Source organism: Rhinatrema bivittatum, chromosome 13, assembly GCF_901001135.1.
Source record: "Rhinatrema bivittatum chromosome 13, aRhiBiv1.1, whole genome shotgun sequence".
Lineage (NCBI taxonomy): Eukaryota > Metazoa > Chordata > Amphibia > Gymnophiona > Rhinatrematidae > Rhinatrema > Rhinatrema bivittatum.
The window spans coordinates 48,223,324-48,248,462 of NC_042627.1; the positions used below are offsets into that span (position 1 = coordinate 48,223,324).

The window sequence follows — 25,139 nt, forward strand, 5'->3', positions numbered from 1 at the left end:
TCTACTTCCTTTATGCCAACTACTCAATAACCTCAACCTCACCCACTTTATATATGCGGACGACGTCCAGATCCTAATCCCCATCTCGGACCCCATCTCTACTACTATGAACTATTGGAACAACTGCCTACACACCATCAACCTCCTTCTCTCGAGTCTCAACTTGGTTCTCAACACGTCCAAAACAGAACTCCTTCTCATCTCCTCTAACGACAATAACACCTTGCCAATTGCACAACCATACCGCTAGTAAACCAGGTGAGAAACCTAGGGGCCACCCTAGACTCCAGACTGAACTTCAAAAAGTTCATTAATACCACAACAAAAGAATGCTTCTTTAAGCTACAGGTCCTAAAACAGCTAAGACCGCTCCTATACTTCCACGATTTCCGCTCAGTTCTGTTTTCAAAGATTGACTACTGCAACGCACTATTACTCGGCCTCCCCGTCTCTGCTACTAAACCTCTACAGATGCTGCAAAACGCAGCAGCTAGGATCCTTACTAGCACACGTTGTAAGGACCACATCACACCAATACTAAAAATCCTACACTGGCTACCCATCCACTATAGAATTCTCTTCAAGACACTTACCATCATTCACAAATCCATCTACCAGCAATCCCCACTCCAACTGTCCAGCCCTCTCGAACTCCATACTTCTGCAAGGCCGATTAGATCCGCATACAAAGGCTCTCTACAGGCCCCCCCAAATAAATTTGCAGATCACAAATACATCCACAAACGAGCACTATCCACAGCGGGACCTCTCCAGTGGAACTCACTACTCCCACATCTACGGCAGGAACAATGTCATCTCACCTTCAGAAAGAAACTGAAAATCTGGCTGTTCGCTCAAGCATACCGCTGAAGGAACATTCGACCAACCAGTACCGACCCACCTTTTTACCTTCCCACCCATTCCCTTTTCCCCCGTCCCTCCTCACCGGTCCCTGCCCTCCCCTCCCCCCCCCCCCCCCCCCCCCTGTTTTACCTCCTCTGATCCGTCACCCACAGAATTTTGTGCTAGAAACTGCCTTGGACAATTCTTCCCGTCAAAAAATTCAGATACTCTATATGTAATCAATTGTTCGCTGACTATTTTGTTACATGGATCTCCAATGTACTCTCTGATCTTCTTCTTCTCTTCTAACACCCATGTTTATGCTCCCTGTTTTTTGTAACTTTGCCTTCTATATCGTTGTTAATTGGTTTTTTCCCCTAGTTATTTTGTAAACCGGTACGATAAGACTTGGTCTTGAGCATCGGTATATTAAAGAATTTAAATAAATAAATAAAATACTATGGAGAAAGATTAGGGAAACTTCTGAAACATTAACATTTTTTAGTTACGGATAATTTACATATTCACAAAGAAGTACATATTCAGCTGCTGTGCAGTTTGGCTAGTTAGCCGGACAAACTAAGTATAAATATATCCAGCTAACTTTAGGACAGCCCTATGAGCCAACCAGACTTAAGTGGATAAATTATCTGGCTAACTCTAAATATCCGAGTTAGATGGACAACTTATCTGGCTAACGGGCCGATACAGTACAGTAACCTGCCATTGGACGCGCATTTTCCCTTACCCCTTATTCAGTAAGGGGCCGAAAATGCGTGTCCAACTCGCCAAACCTAATAGCGCCCTCAACATGCAAATGCATGTTAACGGCCCTATTAGGTATTCCCACGCAATTCAGTAAGTAAAATGTGCAGCCAAGCCGCACATTTTATTTTCAGAAATTAGCGCCTACCCAAAGGTAGGCGCTAATTTCTTCAGGCACCGGGAAAGTGCACAGAAAAGCAGTAAAAACTGCTTTTCTGTGCACCCTACAACTTAATATCATGGCGATATTAAGTCGGAGGTCCCGAAGGGTAAAAAAACAAAAAATAAATTTGAAGTTGGTCGGCAGCTGTCGGGTCGAAAACCGGACGCTCAATTTTGCCGGCATTCCAGGTTTCCAAGCCCGTGGCTGTCAGCGGCTCGAGAAACCGACGCAGCAAAATTGAGCGTCGGCTGTCAAACCCGCTAACAGCCGCCGCTCCGGTCCAAAAGGAGGCGCTAGGGACGCGCTAGTGTCCCTAGCGTCTCCTTTTGCCGTTTCTACCGCTGGGCCTCATTTAAATACTGAATCGCACGCACAGGCTAGTGGTCTGTGCGAGCGCTCTCCCGCGGACTTTACTGAATCGGCCTTGTAAGTTGGCTACTCCTGGAATGCCCTTGCCCCACCCACCACTTAGCCAGCTAACTCTATCTAGATAATTAGTTATCTGGCTAAGTAGTGGCTATTCAGCAGGACCAGATATTCAGCCACCGCTGCTTAGCCAGATAAGTACTAAGTGGGAGCGGCTGAAGAACTTCGTCATAAATTTTAATTTACATTTTATTAATTTCCCAGGTTAACACATTGCTCCTCCTTTAGTGTTGCTTAAATATTACTTCATGGAGAATCTGAGCACTTCTGAGAATTCCTAGCCATCTATTTCTAGGAATTACTACTATCTTTCTCTCTCTGGTATCACCTGAGTCTTTGGAAGTTTCTGGAGCCCTGGAAAAGATGGGGAAAGATGCTTTAACAGTTTCAACGTTGATTGGAAAGTACTATTCTGAATTCTAAAGTCCATATTTTCCTAGATGTAGCAAAAATTATGTAACTGAAAGGGAAGCAGTTCCTTTTAATGCAGCCTCAGGTTTTACAGCATGGAATCATGTTCTGGTTGAATTACCCCTGTGAATGTGTTATCAAGTGCAAAGCAGTACAAGGTGGAGTGAAGAATCACACAACCAATATGTAACATAAGAGGGAAAAGTGTATGATAAAGGTACATACTGTCCAACAATTCAAAACTACGACTGACAAAACAATTGAAAGCCGTTTATTGAGAGTTTGCCTTGAAACATTACTTCACAAAGTCTGAGTCCTCAGACACGGTCCGTGCTTGCCATGGGGAGGGACATCTTTAATATCAGAAGTGGTTTAATGCTTGATATGCTGTCTAATTTTTGTAGGAGCACGCCAAGCATTAAGCCACTTCTGATATTAAGGACGTATTGCCATTATGTCCCTCCCAACGCAGACCCCAGCAAAACACGGAGGGCCGGAGCAGCAATTCCGTCAGGGATCCCCATCCCTGCGACGGCGAAGAAGAGGGCTAGAGCTGCAAGGCCGGGATTCCAACCCTGCAGTGGCAGAAGTAGGAATTTAGCTGTGCCTAATGAAATGACCCCATGTGAGTATGAATGAAATTGGGAGCCAGAGTGAGTGTGTGTGGATTAGACTGGAGCCTGGGGATGTGTGTGTGTGTGTGGGGGGGGGTGAGAATGGGAGCCTTAGTCTGTGGGTGAGAATGGGAGTCGGGGGGGGGGGGGGGAGTGTGTGAGAGCTTGTTTGTGTGTATGGTAAAGCATGTTAGAGTGAGAGCTTGTGTGTGTGGAGAATGTGAGAGTGAGAGCTGTGGGGAGCATATGAGAGACTGCTTGTGTGTGTGAGAGTCTGTGAGAGAAAGCATGAGCCTCTGTATGTGTGTGTGTGTGTGAGAGAGAGAGAGGAAAGAAAGAAAAAAGACAGTAGGAAAAGAAACAGAATGAAAAGAGAAACCCTAAAAAGGAATTAAGAAGTGACCGACAAGGGAAAATTAGGAAAATAGAGACTGGGGACCAACTGATTAGAAAATACCAAAGATCAGACAACAAAGGTAAAAAAACAAAAAAAAATTATTTTGAAAGTTTAGCAATTGATATATGCAATCTTTGGGACTGTGCATTTCTTATATTTTTGTATTTTGCTTTTTCTTCTTCAGTATTCCACTGTTCAGAGTCTAGTTCTCAGGCTTCTGTTTCGGTTTTGTCTGCATGTTTGTTTCCAATTTGTAGACTATTTCTTTATTAGGAAACAGTCGGTCACTGTTTTGTCTGTGTGTGACTGAAGTGCCAGTATTTCTGCTAGTGTGTAGTTGTTTTTTATAGTCTGTCTGTTCTGTTATTCCCATAGGTGATGTATTAATGTTTCTAGGGCCTGGTGTAGTATTGCATGCTGCTTTTTCATAAGGTTACTGTTTGAGACCTGAGAGTCAGTGCTGGACTGTATGTGTATGGCAAGGTTCTAAATGTCTCTTTTTTTTGTAGGAGTTTGTGTTACTTCACAAAATGTTAGCAATAGAGGGATATTTTTTTGCTGAAGTGACACCAGAATTTGAATTTTTTTTTCATGTTGGCTGTAAATGTGAATTGTCCTAGCATGATGATTAATGCTATTTTATTATAATTATGCTGATAAATAAGTCTGTAAATAGTTCCTGCTATTTTAACAGTTGTTCTTTTATTCTCCATTCCATGTACCTATCTTTTCCCTCCTCTCCTGTCTCCCTCACCCCCTCTCCTCTTTCTCACCTGCCTCCCACCCCCCTTCCCCTGTCATTGTAATTTCCTCCTTTTGAGTTAATTGTAAACCGGCGTGATGTGCCATACGAACGTCGGTATATAAAAAGTTGTTAAATAATAAATAAATGATGTCTGGCTTCTGGAAAGAAGATTCATGCAAGAATACATTGATTTTTGTTTTATTATATGATTGATTGGATCTGTTTTGTTTTTACTTTTTACCTGATATACTTGTACATTTATAAACTGCAATAAATATAACATTACTGCAGTTAAGGAATTTTTAATGCTGGTAAGTGCTTGAAATAATTGAGGGAAAATGTTTAAAGTTTCACGCATGATGCATAATGGCTGTTGCAAATACAGTGGCTTTCTATGTCATTATTTATCAATAAGAGTACACTAGTAGGTCTCATACCTGCATGTCTACAGCCCACCCATGTTAACCTTGTGCCCATCCAAAAAATCATTTCTGGCTACGCCACTGGTGAGGACAAAGTGTCAAGGAGTGGATAGTGAGTAATGGTGTTGAAAGCAGCAAGGAGGATGAGGATCAAATAAAGGGCCTGGTCTTGAAGAGGTTGTTGGCCAGGTGTGTCACTTCATATAGAGGACGGAAGCCAGATTGGAGTGGATCCAGAATGACTTAAAATGCAAGAAAGTGAAGGCAGTGAAGCTGAAGGGCACATTCAGGTAGTTTGTATGCAAAAGGGTCAATAGCAGCCTGTGAGGTTTTTTTTGTGAGGTAGTGTGATTCACGGTATGTTTGAAGGCAGTGGTTGCAATGGGAAGTGATGGACTGAAGATCCGACAGATGGTGGGGATAACTGCAGGGGAGATGGAACTGAGGATGAAAATGGGGTCAGAATAACCAGTTTGGAGGAGGAATTGTAGACAGTTTCGCGGTGATTTCAGAACAGGAAGAAAGTATGGCAGGAGGCCAAGAAAAGGGGGAGGAATGACATGGAGATGTGGGGAGGGCCTGATGGAGAATTCAAGATTAAGCTTGTGAACTTTGTCCTAAAAGAATTCAGCCATAATCTGGGGGGAGGCAGTTTGGGTGAACATGGCCAAGTAATGACAGGGATTTGGAAGCAAAGCTGCTTGTTAGGTGGACATAGACTTATTTGGTGAGTTCAGTACTGGAATGGACAGAGGTGAGCATGACTGTATGAGATCAGCATAGAAATTATATTTTAGCCAGAGACGCTATGCAGAGTGGGCACAGGAATGTAGGAAGCAATTGTCTTTTACAGTAGAGTGGTCATATGTGCACACAGCACTTGGAGCACATCCATCTGTTTCACTGTAGCAAAGGTATGCTAGTTTTCATAGAATTAATTTCACATTGTTGCAAATATTTTTCTTTCCGTCTAGTTCTTATTAGCAATGATTTACAGTAAGATAAAACATGTGTGGCAATTCTTCTTACTGTTTGCATAATTGGGTTGCCATAACTACTTACCTCACAACCCTTGTCTTCAGTCCTCATGCCAAATGGAGAGATGCTCTTTCATAATAAAGGTACTGCCAACAATGCATATTAACTTACATTGGGCTGGTGGTTTTATTTTAGCCTAATTTCTGAAGGGAAGAAAGCTTATGAGGTTGTCAGGTCTCTATATATATATCTGCATCTCTTCCCCTAAGAACGTTTGTGTTGCATGTCCTGTCCATATCAAATTTTCAGGACATGTCAGGGGGGTCCAAGGTGATCTTGACTAGGATTTTTTTTCTTCAATACACATATACACATGGACATTCTGAAAAGTGGGCTCCATCTGTTCTCCATGGAATGATTTGTTTATTCTGCAGGTAGGTGGTAATGTGCAGGTGAGGGCCCTGAAATTGGTTGGCATTCTTGTCTTTTTTGTTGTTGAATCATTTTGAACTTATTTTCTATAGATTTCCAAATACACAGAATTACTATGCTGCTGAGCACCAGAATCAGTGAGACAATTCATTTTAACTGGAAGATCTTACATGCTGGAAGTGGTGACCTTGATTGGCACTTGGGTCACAAGTGTTATGGTTTAGAGGTGTTTGAGTGGATTCTCTGGGTACTGTGGAGATGACCACGCCCACAGGGAGGAGCCCTGTGAGGAACCACAGTCCAGGCTAGACTCAGGATGCACAAACACAGAGATTTGTCTTTTATTAAACAGCTGATGAGTTCTACCAGAGGCGGCAGTAGTGAGGCAACACAGAGATAGCAGTCCAGGGATCCTCGGCAGAGGAGACTCTCTCACAGAGGTGGTTAGAGAGGTCAGTTGTAGGTTCCCAGTGCAGCAGAGCTTGTAAAGAGACAGACTGACAAGTTAGATTACTCACTAAGGTGGTAGCTGTGTGGTAGCGATTCCAGTAGGCAGAAGTAGATGGTTACAGGCACTGAGACGGGGGGGGGGGGGCACCCTCGAGCGAGGCCCTGATCCCAGTAAGGCACCTGAAAGAAAGCAAAGGGCCCCCGAGGAGCGGGTACCCTGGTTAGAGAATGCCCCGAAGGGCAGAAAGAGCTTCCAGCGGCAGCAAGGAAATGGCAGAGTAGCACAAACTGGAGGCTTTCCATCCAACACAATCCTTGCTAACTTGATGAGCTAGCAAACAAAGGCAGGCTAAATACCTCCAGGAAGGGGCGGAGACTAGTGGTGGTAGGCTGGTCTTCCTGTGCTGATCTTCTTTAAAAGAAGGGCTGGCTTCGCCCACGCGCACGTGCCTAGAGGACATCGGGGGAGGGGCAGGGCTTCCGCTGCGACGGCGTTCCTAGCGCAGGGGTAGGCCTTTCGACATCGTGATAGCCTCCGGGGGTCTGGGAGCGCGTTGGACCGAAGCTGGAAGGAGTAAGCTTGGTCGGCCTCCTCGGCTGACCAGCATAACAACAAGTTCTTCTTTTACTGATCAAACTTAACATTCTAGTTCTGCCCTATACCTATTTGATGATGCATATCATGTATTCACATCCTATTATATTTATGCTTGTGAATATCTAAAGTTGGTTAACTGTACACTGTATCATGCAAGCAACTTAAAACAGTTTTAACACTGCAGCATAATAGATGTCGATATATATGAAACTTGCTACCTAGAATTTCTCTATTGATCTGATGGTCTACCTTCATACGATACCAAAGAATGGTTATCGTGCTGATAGGCTCTGCTATTTTAAGAGCTCTGTCAATCATTAGGTGACCAGGTATTGTGCTGTGCTATTAGAGTCCAGGAAAATTAATCATTCAATCTAGTACTGATAGTACTTATCTTGAAATACACTTGAAACAAGAATCCAAATTAAGCACCACGTTATACAGGAAACCCACCGACCGGAATAATCTCCTGAGGTTCTACAGCCATCATCTGCGTCGCTTCAAAGAAGGCCTACCCGTAGGCCAGTATTTCAGAATTAAAAGAAATATGTTCTGAGGAAGAAGAATTTCATCGGCAAGCCCTTCAATTGAAACCCGGTTCCAAGAAAGAGGATATCCCACACGAGTTATCAACCGTGCATATAGGAGGGCGATGTTCTCAGATAGAGTCACTCCTGACATACAAACAAAAACCTACTACACACAATTGTAATCTGTGTATTACCCCACACTCAATTAACACAAACAAGTGAAACAAATAATGTTGAAATATTGGCATGTCCTAAGACTCCATGCTGTGTTTCAAGAAATTCCCATGTTTGCATACTCTAGAGCAGAGCTTTCCAAACTTTTCATGTTGGTGACACACTTTTTAGACAAACATAATTTCGTGACAGTAATTTAGTCTACCAGCAAACCAGAAGTTAAAGGTTAAACGAACAAAATGTATTTCAACAATTTATGTATGTTTCCTTAAATATATAACATAAATAAAAATGTTTCACAATACAACCTATGTCATAATAAATATTTGCAGGCTTCCACTTCCTCCATGCTGATCTTGTACATTGTGAGATCGGCATAGAGAAAGTGCTACTCTTGCACATTCCCAAAGATTACATGTGCCAATCACTAAAAAGTAATTTTTTTTTTTACCTTTGCTGTCTGATCTTAGTTTTCTAATCGGTCACAGGCTTTTTTTTCCACCTTTCCTTTCTTGTTTTTTTGCCAATTCCTTTTACAGGGTCTTTTTTTCTATTTCTTTTCTCTCCATCTGTCTTCCCTCAAACACACAATCAGGTTCTCATTCTCACACGCTATCTCACACATTCTCACACACAGGCTCTCACTCACATGCAATCTCACACATCCACAGCTCTCACTCTCACATGCCTCTCTCTCATACATACATACTGTCTCTCTCGTGCACATGCTGTCTCACTCTCACACACACAGGCTCTCTCACTCCTACAGGCTCTCACTGGCACATGCTGTCCCTCTGCACGGGTTGCCGAAGGATGGGCTCTTCAGAGGCCCTGATCTTCCCTGGCCGTGACATGGGATCTGCAGCGGCCCTGCTATCGGGTTTCCTCCTCTTCTCGGGCTGCCGCAACGTGGGATCCGCAGTGGCCCTGCTATCGGGTTTCCTCCTCTTCTCGGGCCGTTGCGACGTGGGATCCGCAACGGCCCATTAATGCTGCTCTTCTTCTGTACGCAGCAGATGCTCCTCCTCCTTCCTGCCCACGCGGCTCCGGCAACGTTTTTTCTTCCAGGGCTGCACAGGCAGGAAGGAGGAGGAGGAGTGAACGTGACCCTTTTCTTCGGGCCGTGGTGATGTAAGCTCCACCACTGCCCGCCGATCTTCCTGCTATAGTTCCCTGCTTCCGCCGGCCCTGTGGACCGGGCGACACACTTCCACACTACAGGCGACACACTAATGTGTCCCGACACACACTTTGGAAAGCTCTGCTCTAGAGGATCTAATATCAAACAAAGTGTGGTAAGAGCGCTTGTCCTGTCTCTAAGACACAAACCAGGGACTGGACAAACGACATATGGTAATGTTCCCACTGTTTGCAAGCCATTACAGGTCTCCATTGGCAGCATCCCCTGACTGGATATAGGGTATTTCGCCACAACAGTGTAGATTGCAACACCAATCACGTGGTATATGTAATACAATGCCCACGTCCAAAAATATATGTGGGTCGCACCACTCGCAAAATTAGAACATGCTTGACCGAGCACAAGTCGTGTCAACAATAAAGGACATCAAGGCTCCCATCGTTCAGCATTGTATAGACAAATTACACTCTTTTGAGAATCTACAATGGGCTATTCTTGAACATATTCCCATTATTATTCTTTGCGCTATACTGGAATGTAGCAGTTTGTATTTACCCCAGGTAGTTATCTTCATGGACCCCAGTTACGTTTAACCCCTGTTCCATGTAATGCTCTTATGCAACCTCTGTTTCAGTGTAAACCGATGTGATATGTATTTGCTACATGAACGCCGGTATAGAAAAATTCAAAATAAATAAATAAATAAAATAAATTTCAAGGAGAGGAGGTGACAGGACTTCCATCCTCAATTACAAAGAGCAAGCATGGATCTACCGTTTACAATCCTTGGAACCATTTGGTTTAAATGACAAAATAGAATGGCTGTCCCTGATAAAAGATATATATAAGTAACATAAGTGATTGGATCTGGGTACATGTAAACATCGATCCATAGAGAAGAAAATCACATCCTTTCAGCTTTAAAGGCATTTATTGATCGGTTCGGCAAGACTACTATTAGACCTATCCTATAGGTCTTTTTTCTGCCGGGCTTTGAAAATGTTCTTTTTCTAGCTATTGTCACAGCCCTGTAATTTAGCGTTTTAATATAAAATTCACTTTGCACACCACTAGCACCTTTTAAAGTGCAATGCATATTATGAATGCAACCGCTCAGCATGGCTTTAGGATGCGATCATTTCAAATTCCAAAAACCACAGTAAAAACAAAATGAAACAAATAGCATCTTTACCCCAAGACCGAAAGGGTACATTTAATTTTAATTATTTATTGAGTTCTAATATATTGCTATAAACAGCTTCTGCATCTAAACCATGACGTGTCTCTTCATCACTTCCGGCTGTCAGACTGACAGCCGGAGGGATTCCCTTATAAGTGGCGCCTTTTTCAGCATCTCAGCGCAGCAAAGAATATTTTCCTTCGCGCAGCACTGGTAGCCCGCCAGGCACTTTAAATCGTGAGTACCTCTTCGTGCCAATATCAACTTCAAGCTTTGATCACAAAAGTTGGTTAGAATTGTTTTTTATTGGTTCTGGATTTCAGTCTAAGGAGACATTTCTCTGCATCTCTACCCGCTGCTGTCGGCAGCCAACCCCGGACACCGCGATGTTCACAAGTAGCCTCTCTAATTTAGCTGTTTTATACAATTTTCAAAAATTTCTCTATTTTTCATATTGTGCAGGTTATTGTATTTGCAACTCCCAGGAACTATAAGCGTTTGCAATTTTCAAGAAATCTCAGCAATAGCTGTCTGCATCGTTTCGTAGAAATATCATATCCACTGAATATTCCATCAGTAGTTGGGTCCTTGAGGACAGCAAAAACCACCATTTCAAGTGTATTTCAAGATAAGTACTATCAGTACTAGATTGAATGAATGATTAATTTTCCTGGACTCTAATAGCACAGCACAATACCTGGTCACCTAATGATTGACAGAGCTCTTAAAAATAGGAGAGCCTATCGGCACGATAACCACTCTTTGGTATCGTATGAAGGTAGACCATCAGATCAATAGATAAATTCTAGGTAGCAAGTTTCATATATATCTATATTGACCTTTCTTGCTAAAAATTTTGTTGGGTCTTAGTTTTGCATAATAGATGTCAGCAGATCCATTTAACTTGCCCAGTTGCCCCTGCCTATACTAAGTTAGTTCTCCGAGAACAAGCGGGATGATAGACCTTACACATGGGCGAAATCATCAGTTGGAGCCCTGATGTGGAAATCTTTTGTCAAAATTTCTAGAACTTTGACTAGACACACTGAGCATGCCCGTATGCCCCTATATTATGAATCCATGTGGGGTCTCTCTCCAGTCTCTCTTCTTCCACAGAGCTGTAAGCCTCGCGGTGTGAGCGAGCTCACTTTTGGCTGTTTTGGCTGTTTTTGTCCTTGTGGAAAACTTCCTTTTTCTCACGTTTTTCGCAGTCTTTTTCTCATAGTTCCATCGCCGGGTCCCTCTTGGTGATTCCCCGTAGTGTTACTAGTCAGGGTTTTCGTCTATTCTGGTAAGTGGCCATGTTGGGGCAAAATAAAAGGGGTGCAAATCAAAACAATGGCGGTGGGCATAGGCACCACGGTGGTGCCTCAGTGCCCGCTGGCTATCTATGCCCACCGCCATTGTTTTGATTTGCACCCCTTTTATTTTGCCCCAACATGGCCACATCTGTTTTTAGGCGATGCCCCCAGCGCCTGGGGACCATGTCCATCACTGATCTGCATGAGATATGTGTCCTCTGCCTGGGGATATTGCATGACTGTTTAATCTATTTTCCCTACTGCCCTAGGTTAACCCCCTGCCCAGTTCGCCTACCTTGTTGAAATGTACTTCTAAACCTTTTGTTAATATGTGAACCGGTATGATGTCCCCACTAATACTGGTATATAAAAGTTTCTAAATAAATAAAAATAAATAAATAAATGACATCCGGAGTCGCTGCTTATTTACCCAAATCACCCCAAAGGGACATCTGCTTTGACTCAACAAGATGGAGCAGCTCTTCGGGTCAAAGAAGTCCGAGCCATCGGCATCAGCATTGATGGACATGGGATTCACACTGATGGACATCATGCTGTCTACATTGGCGGGGCTGTCGGTGGATAAGGGTGCCAGAGACAGACAACCATCTATCTCCTCCAGACTGAGGATCTATGGTTCCTTATCGGCTTCAGCACAGAGAAAGGACCAGGCTGAGCATCAAAGGAAGCTGAAGAAGATTCATCACCGGTCCCAGTCGATGCACAGTGCTGAGCATGGGGATGCACCAGCTCATGCTTCGATGCCCCCAAAACAATCCCACAGTGAGAAGAGCCATTCCTCTATCAGTGCTGGGGGTCTGTGACGGTCTCCACCAGTCCTGATGCCTGTCACAGATCTGCCTTGCAGGTTCGAAGAATATCTGGCCACCTCTCCTTCCTTCCAGTTGGTATTGGCATTGGCAGCATTTGAGGAGGAGCTAGAGTGGCGATTCCAGCTGACACTAGAGCAGACAGTGCAGGGCTTTGGTCCTGTAGAACCAATGGCACTGGACCCAGTGCCGCCTGTCCTTGTACTGCTGCTGGAGAAGCTCAGCTTGCTCACTGGTGCTTTACCAACCCAGCTGGCATCAGTTCCTGGATGGTGGGGCACCAAAGCCTCTCCCTGTCGATACGGTGGTCAATGCCAGTTCCTCCGAGAAGGAAGCTGCATCTAGGCTGGTAGAGATGCTGATGCCTGCGGTCCCCCATCTAGTGTTACCAGTGCCTGCACCTCTGGACGAAGGTCGAGCATCTAGGGCCCCATCCGCTGTAGCCTACAGTGAGGATGAGGAACTTTATGACCCTTGGGGGGGGGGGGGGGGAGTGATGCTTCAGAGTCCTCCTCTGAGGGCTCTGATAGTCTCCCATCAGACCCTTCTCCTCCAGAGGAGTGAAGGATGTCTCCACCAGAGGATTTGGCCTTCACAGTTTTTGTGAGGGTGATGGCGGAAGCCATCCCATTTCAGCTATTAATGAAGGAGGATGCCAGGCAAAAAATGCTTGAGATTCTCCAGTTCGTGGAAGCTCCTAAGGAGATCATGGCGGTTCCAGTACATGAGATCCTTAAGGAGCTGCTGCTGAGGATATGAGAACACCCTCTCACAGTGCCTCCTATTAAGAAGGGTCTATCTTTTCCAGAAGACTCCTGGATTCAATAAGCATCAGCAACCCCACCAGTCTGTGGTGGGCGAATCCGCCCTCAAGAAGGCCAAGCGTTCCTTGACTTACTGTTTGGCATAGAGTGATGGATGCTCTTGGGAGGAAAGTATTTCAAGACGTCATGCCATTGCCCGCATAGCTGCCTACCAGCTCTACATGAGGCCAGTACTTCGCGGGACATTTGAAAAAGGTGCAGGAGGTTTGCTGAGCAGTTGCCTCAACAGCAGCTGGACACCCTCAAGTTGCTGGTGCATAAGGGCCTGGAGTGCGAAAAACACGGTTCGAGCAACCTACGATATTTTCAAACTGGCATCGAGAATCTCTGCAGCAGGAATTGGCACCTGCAGAATGGCGTGGCTGCGGGCCTCAGATTTCCGACCAGAGGTACAGGAACGACTCGCTGACATGCCGTGTACTGAGAAGAATCTCTTCGAAGATAGGGTGAGGGACGCTGTGGCCTAACTTAGGGACCACCATGAAACCCCGACCTGTTGTCCTCTTCCAAGAGGCCAGCTTGGGTTTGCCAAACTTTTGAAAGACGATCCCTGGTATTTCCTTACCACTACTCTTTGTATTTGTAGCCAGCATACTAAAAATCTGTTGATCATTTTGGTTTGCCTACCACGTCTGCTGTTCCAGGCATCTGCCAGCCTCTCTGTAAAGGAATATTTCATTTTAGTTCCTTTGATCCTCTCTCCCTCTGGCTTCATTATCACAATCACAAGTCCTTAGATTGGAAATTTGAATGTTTCTATCACTTTTCCCTTCTTCCTTAATATGATGTATTTTCAGTTTAAGCTTCAGTATATAGAGTTTGTGCTGCAGGTCCTGCATTGTTTTTGTGTTATGTGCTTTATAAAAAACAAATGTTGTTCTAAAAAATTAAAAAAAAAAATTGTTTTTCTAGTGATCAGAGCGCCTTGTCATCTAGCCGTGCACAGCAGAAACATGCATTTTCTTGGATTCGTAACACCTTGGAGGAACATCCAGAGACTTCACTCCCAAAACAAGAAGTCTATGATGAGTACAAGTGAGTGCTATGTTATATATTAGATGTAAAGAGTAGTCTATACTATATGATTTTAAAATAAATGATTCCATTTACTAATTTTATAAATAGATTTAATCCTGGCTACTGATATGTTTTTTTAATGCACAAAGAGCAAGTTTGATTAAAGTGGATTTCCCATGCTTAGGGCATAGACCCTGATATGCATTAAAATAGTATGGCAAATTTGAACATTAAGTTACAGTATTCTGCTGCAGGGACAAACAAAGAAATGAACAAGATCTATGTACAACCTAGTGATGATAGTGAGAGCAAAAATGTTTGACTACGTTGTTAATAGAAGTTTTTTCCTTCCTTCATTCAATTTGTGCTTGGGTCCTTCCTGCATGCCTTCCTGGACAGTTTTGCTGTGTTTTATTCATAGGCTTATCAAATGGTTCCAGATGATCGGGAACAGCCTGAGCCAGTCCTGACTTTTTTTTGTCTTGTTGTGCGTGTGGACTTGCAGTTTGTTTCTTTGAGGGACAAATAGGATGATCAGACACACAAATGGGGTGACATCATCCAGTGGCACCAATGCGGAGCATTTCCACAGCTGCCATGTGTGCCTTCTCTGTGTTCTTTTGTCTGCAAAGATGCTGAGTGTTTTGCCCTCACAGTTGCCACTGACCTTTTTCAACAATTTTCTTTTTGTATCTTTTCTGATCAGATGGGCCTCTCGTGTTTTGTCCTCCTTAGCTGCCCTTAGTTAAGTTTTGACTGCTCTTTTTAAGCTTACTTTTTTTGTAAAAGGATGTTGGCTCAGAGGTAAGATTTTCTTTACTTTTACCTCATAATGCTGCTCGTTGGTACTTTGGTTGGTATTTTTTTGCCATTGCTGTGTTTAATTTCAAATCATCTGCTTTCCTTTCCATGGCCATAAAGAAGTCCAGTGGCTTCAAGTGCTGTCCCACAGCAGAAATTTGTGTGTGGCCCATGCTTGGCCACTAGAGATGAGCTATATCCTAACATGGGGAATTTTCCAGCAGTGGAGGGTTCAGAGGGTGAATGTGTTTCGCTGAGTGACAGGTTAGTCCTGCCCCTAAAAAAGGGTAGGGTTTCAGATGGTATATATTGTGCTGCCCAGAGCACAGGGGAAGAGTCTGAAGAAGTCACTGAGAAGTTAAGCCAAGAAGTGGTTGTGCTGAGATCCCTGGCTGAGGATTGAGATGAGATTTTTTTAAGCTGAAAGGACCTGAATGTTTGTGAAGAAACAGGAAGGGGCAGCTAGGAGCTATTTTCCTAACCTGGGCTGCCAGAAAATTGTTAAAAATGTATTTTTTTCAGCTGGCGTTTGTCAGTGCACAGTAACTGAACAGCAACACACATATGAGTTTTCCAGGCAGTCATGTTGAGAATTGTATTTCCAGGAAGAGAATAACTTTATACTATGATCTGATAGGTTTAAACTGTACAATTGTTTGATTTTTGGCATTTTATGTTTAACTATTTTGAAATGCTATATAAGGTTTTTAAATAAATAAGAAAGTTGTGCTGCTTTCTTATGTTGTTTACTCTTTAAGAAGTTAGAAAGACCTTCATGAACATTGCTGAAAGATTGTGATGGGATTGTATGGCTTTGGTATTGGTTGAGGAAGCTTCAAATTATTAGATTATATACACTCAATGCTCTTCACCATGTATATTGCAAATACTACCAAGCATACTGTGCAGGTATTCTAATTTGTCCTGATTTACTGTTCCCATTCCATCCATCAGATACTGCCTTCACGCTCAACACACACTATACCTTCCATTACCTTCCCTCTGCCCCCCACCCCCCAAGCAGGCAGTCACTAGCAATCGCAGCTTTTTTCACTCCTCAAACAGGCACGTGCTGACCTCTAACCCATGTTCTTAGGTAGACTATTTCCTGTGAAACCCTGCAGTCTGTACCTTTTATTCATTATATGATGATTTTAAACCTTCGTAGTCCACCTGTTTTTACCTCCATGATGATTTGTATGTGTGATGGTGATCTTCTAATAAGATGAGCCGTGTTAAGAGTGTAGACACAAAGTGATGAATTTATGTGGTAGATATCTAATGATTGTGTTCACTGTGACTTAATAGTGCAACATCGATTCTTTTATGTACTTTACACATTGCAACACTAGAAATGTATTTTTCTTACTGGGATACAGAAACTCACAGTTAATTATGTAGTTACTATTTTTTCGACCCGGCATTTTCATCCTGCTCCCTTTGTACTTCCAGCTCATTGAGAATCAAGGCTTGGATCTTGCACCATTGGCCTTAGTCTGGTCATTGCATCGATAATCCCAGGTCTGGGGCCATACACTAGGGCTCCTTCAGAACCTTGCAGTCATGGGGATCTTACCTGGGGACTTTATAGCCAGCCCAAATGCAGTTGCTTTTCTTGAGCTGACAGGGCTGTAAGTCAGTCTTCTGTATTTACTGCATTGAAGAATGTTAGCAGTACCACTGAATAGGGGCACCACTCTGGAGCTGATTTCTTTACTCCAAAGAAAGTATCCAAGATCGATCATGGGAGTTACTGTTTGTACCTCTTCATTGGAACCTTGAACTGGAAAACTTTGCATGCATTGTGACATCCAGAACAATATTTGAATATAAAAGTGTTAATTACATTTCTCTAAAAATGAAATACAGAAACTTAACCAAGTAAGGAAAGCACACAGAATGCTCTCCAACATAGATTTATAGAAGGGGTGTGGGGCAGGATGGGGGAAATAAGGGATGTGTGGGTGTGGATTGATAACTTGAGTTCTTCTTATGGAGGAAGTATGTGTGGCAGTTGTGAAGGTGTGTATGTTGGGGGTATGGGGCTGAGTGTGTTTTGGTGAGTAGGGGGTTGGTGGAGAGGTTGTATGTATAAATGAGGTTGTGAGGTGTGGTTCTTTTCGAGATTATGGCTGTATGTAGGTGGGGTGTGTACATGTGGGATGTGTGGTAGTTGTGTCCGTGGGGGTATGGGTGCGTGCATGTGGGGGGTGTAGGTACAGAATGGATGGCGGATAGATGTTTGGGGGGGGGGGGGGGGTTGTGAAGAGTAGGTGTATTTTGGAGTGTATGCTTGAGGCAGGTGGGTTTGGATAGAAAAGGGTGATAAAAAGTGGCTATATCTGTTATTTTTTCTCTCTAGATGGGGGGTGTGGGGGAAGTAACTCTGAAGGCGTCTTTTGGTGCCATCCTTCGCCAGTTGCTTCAGTTATTTTTTTCTGTCTGCCTGTGTTACTTAGGGTGGTGTTTCCCAGCCCTCTCCTGAAGGTACACTTTAGCTGATCGGGTTTTCAGGATTGCCACAACGAAATATGCCTGAGATAAATTTGAATACTCTGGATCCACAATGTATGCAAATCTCCTCTCTCATGTATATTCAGTATAGATCTACTAAACAGCCTGGTTAGGTGTTCCTTCAGGAGAGGGTAGGGAAACACAGTCATAGAAGTCTATAATGTATTGTATAAGCAGGGCTTCTATTCTTAGGTGTTTATAAATTGTAAATGTAGATGTTTATTTTCCAGCTAATGAGAGGGGTTCTTTGAGAGAATAAAAAATTGGTATTTACATTGATCTTTTCATGACATATAGGTAGTATTGCTGGGCACCTTTTCTGATTGAATTAAATGCATACATATACTGTATGTGCAGCTGAGGAGTCAACGTATGGAAAAGGCACAGAACAGTGGGAAGGTGCAAAGCAGGCAAGGGGTGGGATTAGGTTCAGTGGTTTTTTTCCAGTATTTATCCAATTAACAGCTTTTTTTTTTTTTACATTGGGGTGTTTATCAGTTAACCCCAAACCAGAAGCCCTGTATATAATGTTGTATGTTCCTGGACAGATGCAATAGCTCTGGCTGCCCTCTGATTCTCTGTGGTATGCCAGCGAGGGACTCTAAGGGAGTGCCAGATCTTGATACACAGCATAGGCTTTCTTGGCAAACTTCAGACTCTCTTCTGCATAATTTGTATACTGAATATTTTTGTTGATGCTGACTAGAATATAAATTGATTTGTCAGGACACTTGCCAGGATTACAGCATTATTAAATAGTGAGGACCATTAAACATTAAAATGGAAAACTATCTCAAGATGTAGGAGGCTGGTTACAGTTACCTTAGTTTTATCAACATTGATTATGATATGTAGACCCATTATACTTGACTGTAAGGTTAATTCGTTTTTATTTTCACCCAGAAGCTAGTAAGTAGCTGTACGGTTTGGGTTTTTTAATTGGGATTTGTTGTAGGTTGATGTACTTTTTTATATTAGACATTTTTTCTAGGATTTGTATTAGACTTTGTTTTAATTAGAATGTAGTAACTGGAAAAACAATTAACAAAAATGGAAGAACTGTTTATTTTTATTGGACTTTTGCCTTTTCCATTGTTTTCCAGTCAGGTGTATTATATGCAGATGGCCATTAGAATTGCATAAGCACAAAACACCACAGAGTGAAATGTATATAGTCTGAATTGTATTATGTTTGAGTATCATTAATGATATCTTTTTGCACAAACTGTTAAAAGAATTGCAGCAAGAATGGTAATGGAATTCAAAAAGGGCATGAGATAAATACAGGGGATCCCTAGTGGCTAGAGGCTGAACATGAAGAAATGGTGATAATTTCAGATGTAACATTTCTGCATGGGGATAACTTGCACAAAGCAGCAGTTACAAATGTAAAACATTTTGCTGGGTAGCCTAGATGAAGGGTCTTTAACTGCCACCATTTACTATATTACAATGTGGAAATGGGAAATCAGCTCAGTGAAGTCTAAGTAAGACAGTCCAATAATTTTTGTTAGACAATCTCTGTGCCTGTCCAGTGACTCAGATGGTAAGCGCTATGTACTACTAGGTGGAAGGTTCCCAGTCTGATCCCTGGGTCAGGTCTTCTCCCTGGGTCGGCCAGGTCGGGGTTGGTGCAGAGGCAGCGTTCAGTCCCCTGGGGGGAAGAAACCATGATCATTACATAAGGGTGATAGCTAGGGGCCGGATTCAGAGTCCTTGATTGCAGGGTTCCAGAGGGCCATCTAGTGCATGGCCCCCAGCCCAAGATCATCACTGCAAAAACTGGACTAAATGTAACTTAGGAGGGGAGATAAAATAGTGGAAAAAGTCCCTGAGTATTTGCGAATAGAGACTCATGGTGCAAGGTCCCAGTCTTGGTTCTGATTGAGCTGGAAATACAATTTAGAAGAAGGAAACTGCCAGAACAAAAATAAATTAATACCACCTCAGTCAATCAGCTATCTGTATACGTGCATAATTGTACACAAAGTATTTAATTTGGATATAAAATGCAAAATAAAACATAGTTATGGCTTATTCAGTTTGCATGCTGGAAACTGTTCTGTTTCCTTTGTTTTCATCCTGACTAGTTCAGTTAGCCTTATAGAGAGGGGGATTCAGATTGTTACTCTCCAATAATCTTGAGACAATAGGATGAGCAAGCAATTAGTAACTAAGTTACTAATTGCTTGCTCATCCTGTTCCACAATATCCATCTACCATGAAATGCAGTTTGAAAGCTTTTTCCTTACAATATGTACATCTCTTTGCCCTGCTAGACCAGTCATTCTGCAACTGGAATTAGCTTTTTCTCTGTTTGCTTTCATAAGGAAGAGTTTTATTGGTAGATTAACTGTTATGTTTGCATATCTCTACTTTTACCAGTTTGCTATTGAAATATTCCATGAAGGGAGTGTTCATATTTAAGTATGTGGTATTGTTTTATATTGATTTATTATATTAAACTTTCCAGAAGTCAGAACCTGTAGACCGCTACAACTTGAGGACTGAAGAGATTGAAATCATGTATTTGTTTTAAAAGGTTTGCATAACTCTCATCCTCCACAATAGTCCTTCCTGCTGCTTGTCTCAAATGGGAACGAGCACAGCTCCGGCTTTGTGTTTCAGTCGACTTGGAGTTCAGCTGAAGAAATCGGTTAAGGATAAAGAAAATTGTCTTACCACGCGATAGATCCAGAACCAGGCAGTCACCCATTAAGCCCCTGGCAGGGCATATGGGATAGGCAGGATTTTGATTTTAGTCCAGCTCCCCTGATCCTAGTGAAACTAGGATAAATAAATAAAAAGGAGACTGAGCAACTGAATAGCGGATGAAATTTAATGTTGAAAAGTGCAAAGTGATGCACATAAGGAAAAATAATCCCAGCTACAGGTGCACAATGCTGGGTTCTAGATTGGGAGTCACTACCCAGGAAAATTACCTTGGAGTCCTTGTGAACAGTATGTTAAAATCCTCTGCTCAGTGTGCAGTGGTCAAAAAAGCAAGTAGAATGTTAGAAATTATCTGAAAAGTTATTTTTTTTTATTTATGCAAAAGCTTCTATTCCGCTCCCTTCACTCGCAGAATGTTCGGTGTGGATTATAACAAGTCTATAAAACACAATAGTAATACAATAAAATGAATAGTTTGTCTAGTACACATTTTATCATTCAAAAGCCTCACTGAATAGAATTGATTTTAGCTGTCTTCGAAAGTCCTTTACATCCATTAAGGGTCTCAGTTGAACAGGAAGAGAGTTCCACAATACAGTGGCCACAAAAAAGAAGGCCTTAGCTCTTGTTCTCTGTAATTGAGCCAAATTATTTGCTGGCACCTTTAACAAAGCTCTGCTTGGTGACTGCAAGTTACAATTCGGTTTATACCGTTCCAGTTGATCTTTTAAAATACAATCATGATCTGAAACCATAAGCTTATGTACCAAAGTGATCAACTTGAATTTGGATCTCTGTTTCACTGGCATCCAATGCAGTAATGGAGAATAAAACTAAGAATATCATATTGCCTCTGTATCAAGCCATAGTGCAACCATACTTTGAGTTCTGATCGCCCCATCTCAAGAAAGACATAGTAAAACTAGAAAGGATGCTGAGGAGGGCAACAAAAATGATAAAAGGGATGGAACATCTCTCCTTTGAGAGGCTACGCAGACTAGGCCTCTTCAGCTTGGAAGATGGTTGACATGTTAGAAATTTATAAAATCATGAGAAGGCTGGAACAGATAAATAAAGATGGTTATTTACCCTTTCAAATAATACTAAAACAAAAGGTCACTCCATGAATCTAACAATTAGCTTCAAAACAGATCATAGAAAGTACTTTTTCCACTCGGCACACTTTCAAGCTGTAGAATCTGTTGCCAGATCAAGGCTACTAACATAGGGTTTAAAAGAGGTTTGGACAAGTTCTTGGAGGAAACGTCTGTAACACATTATTAGCCAGGGAGACTAAAGAAAAGCTATTGCTATCTCTGGGACTGAGTAACAGGAAATAGATCTACTTGTGGGATCTGCCAGGTACTTGCAACCTGGATTGGCCACTGTCAGAGACAGAATGCTGGACTCAATGGACCTTGGTCTGATCCAGCATGGCAATTCTTATGTTCTTATGTCTCAGCACTGTTACGCACTCTGAATCGTATATGTTGAGCATAAATGTAACCTTTCTGCCCTAGCAGAATGGTTCACTGGTGACTTTCTACTACTTTCTGGTCACAAAGAGATCTGAAGGATTCAGGCCAGTTCTGTATCTGAAGAGGCTGAACAGGACTGTCAGAGGTCCTCCACTTCAAGATAGAATCTTGAAGTAGAAACTATAGTGGAAACTATTCTCAAGAACAAAATTGTAAAGCATATAGAAAGACATGATTTAATGGAACATAGTCAACATGGATTTACCCAAGGGAAGTCTTGCCTAACAAATCTGCTTCATTTTTTTGAAGGGGTTAATAAACATGTGGATAAAGGTGAACCGGTAGATGTAGTGTATTTGGATTTTCAGAAGGCGTTTGACAAAGTCCCTAATGAGAGGCTTCTACGTAAACTAAAAAGTCATGGGATAGGAGGCGATGTCCTTTCGTGGATTACAAGCTGGTTAAAAGACAGGAAACAGAGAGTAGGATTAAATGGTCAATTTTCTCAGCGGAAAAGGGTAAACAGTGGAGTGCCTCAGGGATCTGTACTTGGACCAGTGCTTTTCAATATATATATAAATGATCTGGAAAGGAATACGACGAGTGAGGTTATGAAATTTGCAGATGATACAAAATTATTTAGAGTAGTTAAATCACAAGCAGACTGTGATACATTGCAGGAGGACCTTGCAAGACTTGAAGATTGGGCATCCAAATGGCAGATGAAATTTAATGTGGACAAGTGCAAGGTGTTGCATATAGGGAAAAATAACCGTTGCTGTAGTTACACGATGTTAGGTTCCATATTAGGAGCTACCACCCAGGAAAATGATCTAGGCATCATAGTGGATAATACTTTAAAATCGTCAGCTCAGTGTGCTGCAGCAGTCAAAAAAGCAAATAGAATGTTAGGAATTATTAGGAAGGGAATGGTTAATAGAACGGAAAATGTCATAATGCCTCTATATCGCTCCATGGTGAGACCACACCTTGAATACTGTGTACAATTCTGGTCACCGCATCTCAAAAAAGATATAGTTGCGATGGAGAAGGTACAGAGAAGGGCAACCAAAATGATAAAGGGGATGGAACAGCTTCCCTATGAGGATAGGCTGAAGAGATTAGGGCTGTTCAGCTTGGAGAAGAGACGGCTGAGGGGGTTATGATAGAGGTCTTTAAGATCATGAGAGGTCTTGAACGAGTAGATGTGACTCTGTTATTTTCACTTTCGAATAATAGAAGGCCTAGGAGGCATTCCATGAAGTTAGCAAGTAGCACATTTAAGACTAATCGGAGAAAATTCTTTTTCACTCAACGCACAATAAAGCTCTGGAATTTGTTGCCAGAGGATGTGGTTAGTGCAGTTAGTGTAGCTGGGTTCAAAAAAGGTTTGGATAAGTTCTTGGAGGAGAAGTCCATTAATGGCTATTAATCAATTTTACTTAGGGAACAGCCACTGCTATTAATTACATTAGTAGCATGGGATCTTCTTAGTGTTTGGGTAATTGCCAGGTTCTTGTGGCCTGGTTTTGGCCTCTGTTGGAAACAGGATGCTGGGCTTGATGGACCCTTGGTCTGACCCAGCATGGCAATTTCTTATGTTCTTATATTAGCAAGCCAGAGGACTTTCTCTTCTCTCTGGAAATGAACAATGGCTGGATGCTGATTCTGCAGCACCAGAGGTTTGCCTTGTGTGAGCAGTATTACCAGTACAAGGAATTGCCATTTGGTTTTTGCCTTTGACCAGGTTATTCATCTAGATGGTGGTAATCTTGACAACTCATCTCAGGTTGCAGGGTTGCTGTCTTCCCTTATCTGGACAACAGCTTGATCAGGGACAGAAAGTATGTATACCTCAGTAAGGTGGTCTCCTTATTGCAGAAGCAACAATATGAATTATCAATTGAAACAAAAGTTCTCTAGAGCTTTCTTGGAATCTTTGTCACTTAAGAGCCACTTTATAGTAGTTCAGGACTGGTCAGGCATCGAGAGAACAAAATCTCTGTCATGGTTACAGGTGCTAAACATCACTGTGTAGAAATGGCATCCGCAGAATGTTTGAGGATTTTGACTTTCACATGAGAAACCAAACTGTTCCAGCTGACCTTGAAATTCTTTATAAAGAGGGTAGTGGATGCATGGAACGGCCACCTAGAGGGAGTGTTGGAGACAGGAACAGTGTCTGAATTGAAGAAGGCAAGGGATAAATACAGGGGATCTTTAAGGGTGTGATAGGAATTATAAAGCTAAATTATTTGGTTTGATGGACAGACTAGATAGGCCATACAGTCTTTTTCTGCCATCATGTTTCTATGAATCAGGAAGTAAAGGATTCCCTACAGTAGTGTTTACCCAAGAAAAATAGACAACAATAAGATCCTCGATGCTCATTGGTGAGTGCAGATCACATTGGGCACAAGTCTCAGGGAGTAGGGAGTCTTTCCTGCACAATTTAGCTTTTGAACTCTAGTCCCCAGGTAACCTAACTTTGCATATGAATGTCCTGGAAATAAGGGTTGTCTTGAAGATCTTCTAAGACCAGATTCAACACAAGTTGGTGAGGAATCAGGTTGGACAATCTGGTTTCCTGAACAAGAAGCGTACAGTGAGAGTACCAGTATGACCTGGGAGACATGCAAGGTACTACGGATATGAGTGGAACATTTGTCTGTACAGCCTGTCAGCTATCCACATTATGGGAATCTTGAATCTTACAGCATTCTAGCTGAGCAGAACAGTTCTCCAAAGATAAGCAGGATACAGCAGTCTTCACACAAGGGTAATGTCAGCTGATGGAGCAGAGTTTAGAGCTTTACCTAAGCTCTAAGATTTTAAGATTAAACATTTGAGGGGAGACCGGTGACGTCACCTGCTAAGATGGCCGCTTAAGACCTCTTCTCCCCTCTCCTCCACCGCTAATCCACCTCCATCGGTGCCTAGCCGGATCTGCGGACTCTGAATTTCGCTGCTTTGGGGTCCCTGATTACTGCACATGGCTACACCACGGAAAAAGCCAGATTTAAATCGCTTCTCATTTGCGGCGGCGAGCACAGTGGCAGTGCTTGAGGAAGGAGGCAAGATGGCGACGATCCCGGAGCCTGTACGGGAGGCGGAGCCGGCGATAGTGATCGCGGATGCGGAGGTCCCAACCCGGGGTGAATTTCGCACCTGGTTCCAAGAATTGCGGGGGGACATGGCCCGCTTCCGACAGGAACTCGGAGTCATGATTGAGAGCACAAAGAAAGATGTAAGAGAACTGGAACGGAGAGCGGACGAAAATGAGCAGGGCCTGCAGGACACGCAAGCAGAGCTGGACTCGGTCCGGGAGGAGCTGGGGCAGCTTCGGGATGCTCATGAGGAGCTCCATTCACATGTTGAAGACCTGGAAAACAGAACCAGGCGAGTAAATCTCAGATTTCGTGGGGTGCCAGA

At 42.8% G+C, this 25,139-nt stretch overlaps 1 protein-coding gene across 1 annotated transcript in view; it reads left to right on the forward strand.

Moving 5' to 3' along the window:
- RFX7 (regulatory factor X7) overlaps positions 1-25,139 on the forward strand; it is a 282,388-nt gene that overhangs the window by 225,684 nt on the left and 31,565 nt on the right. Inside the window, exon 4 of the mRNA XM_029575957.1 lies at positions 14,137-14,259. Coding sequence (XP_029431817.1) covers positions 14,137-14,259 — 123 coding nt within the window. The remainder of the gene's footprint in view (positions 1-14,136; positions 14,260-25,139) is intronic.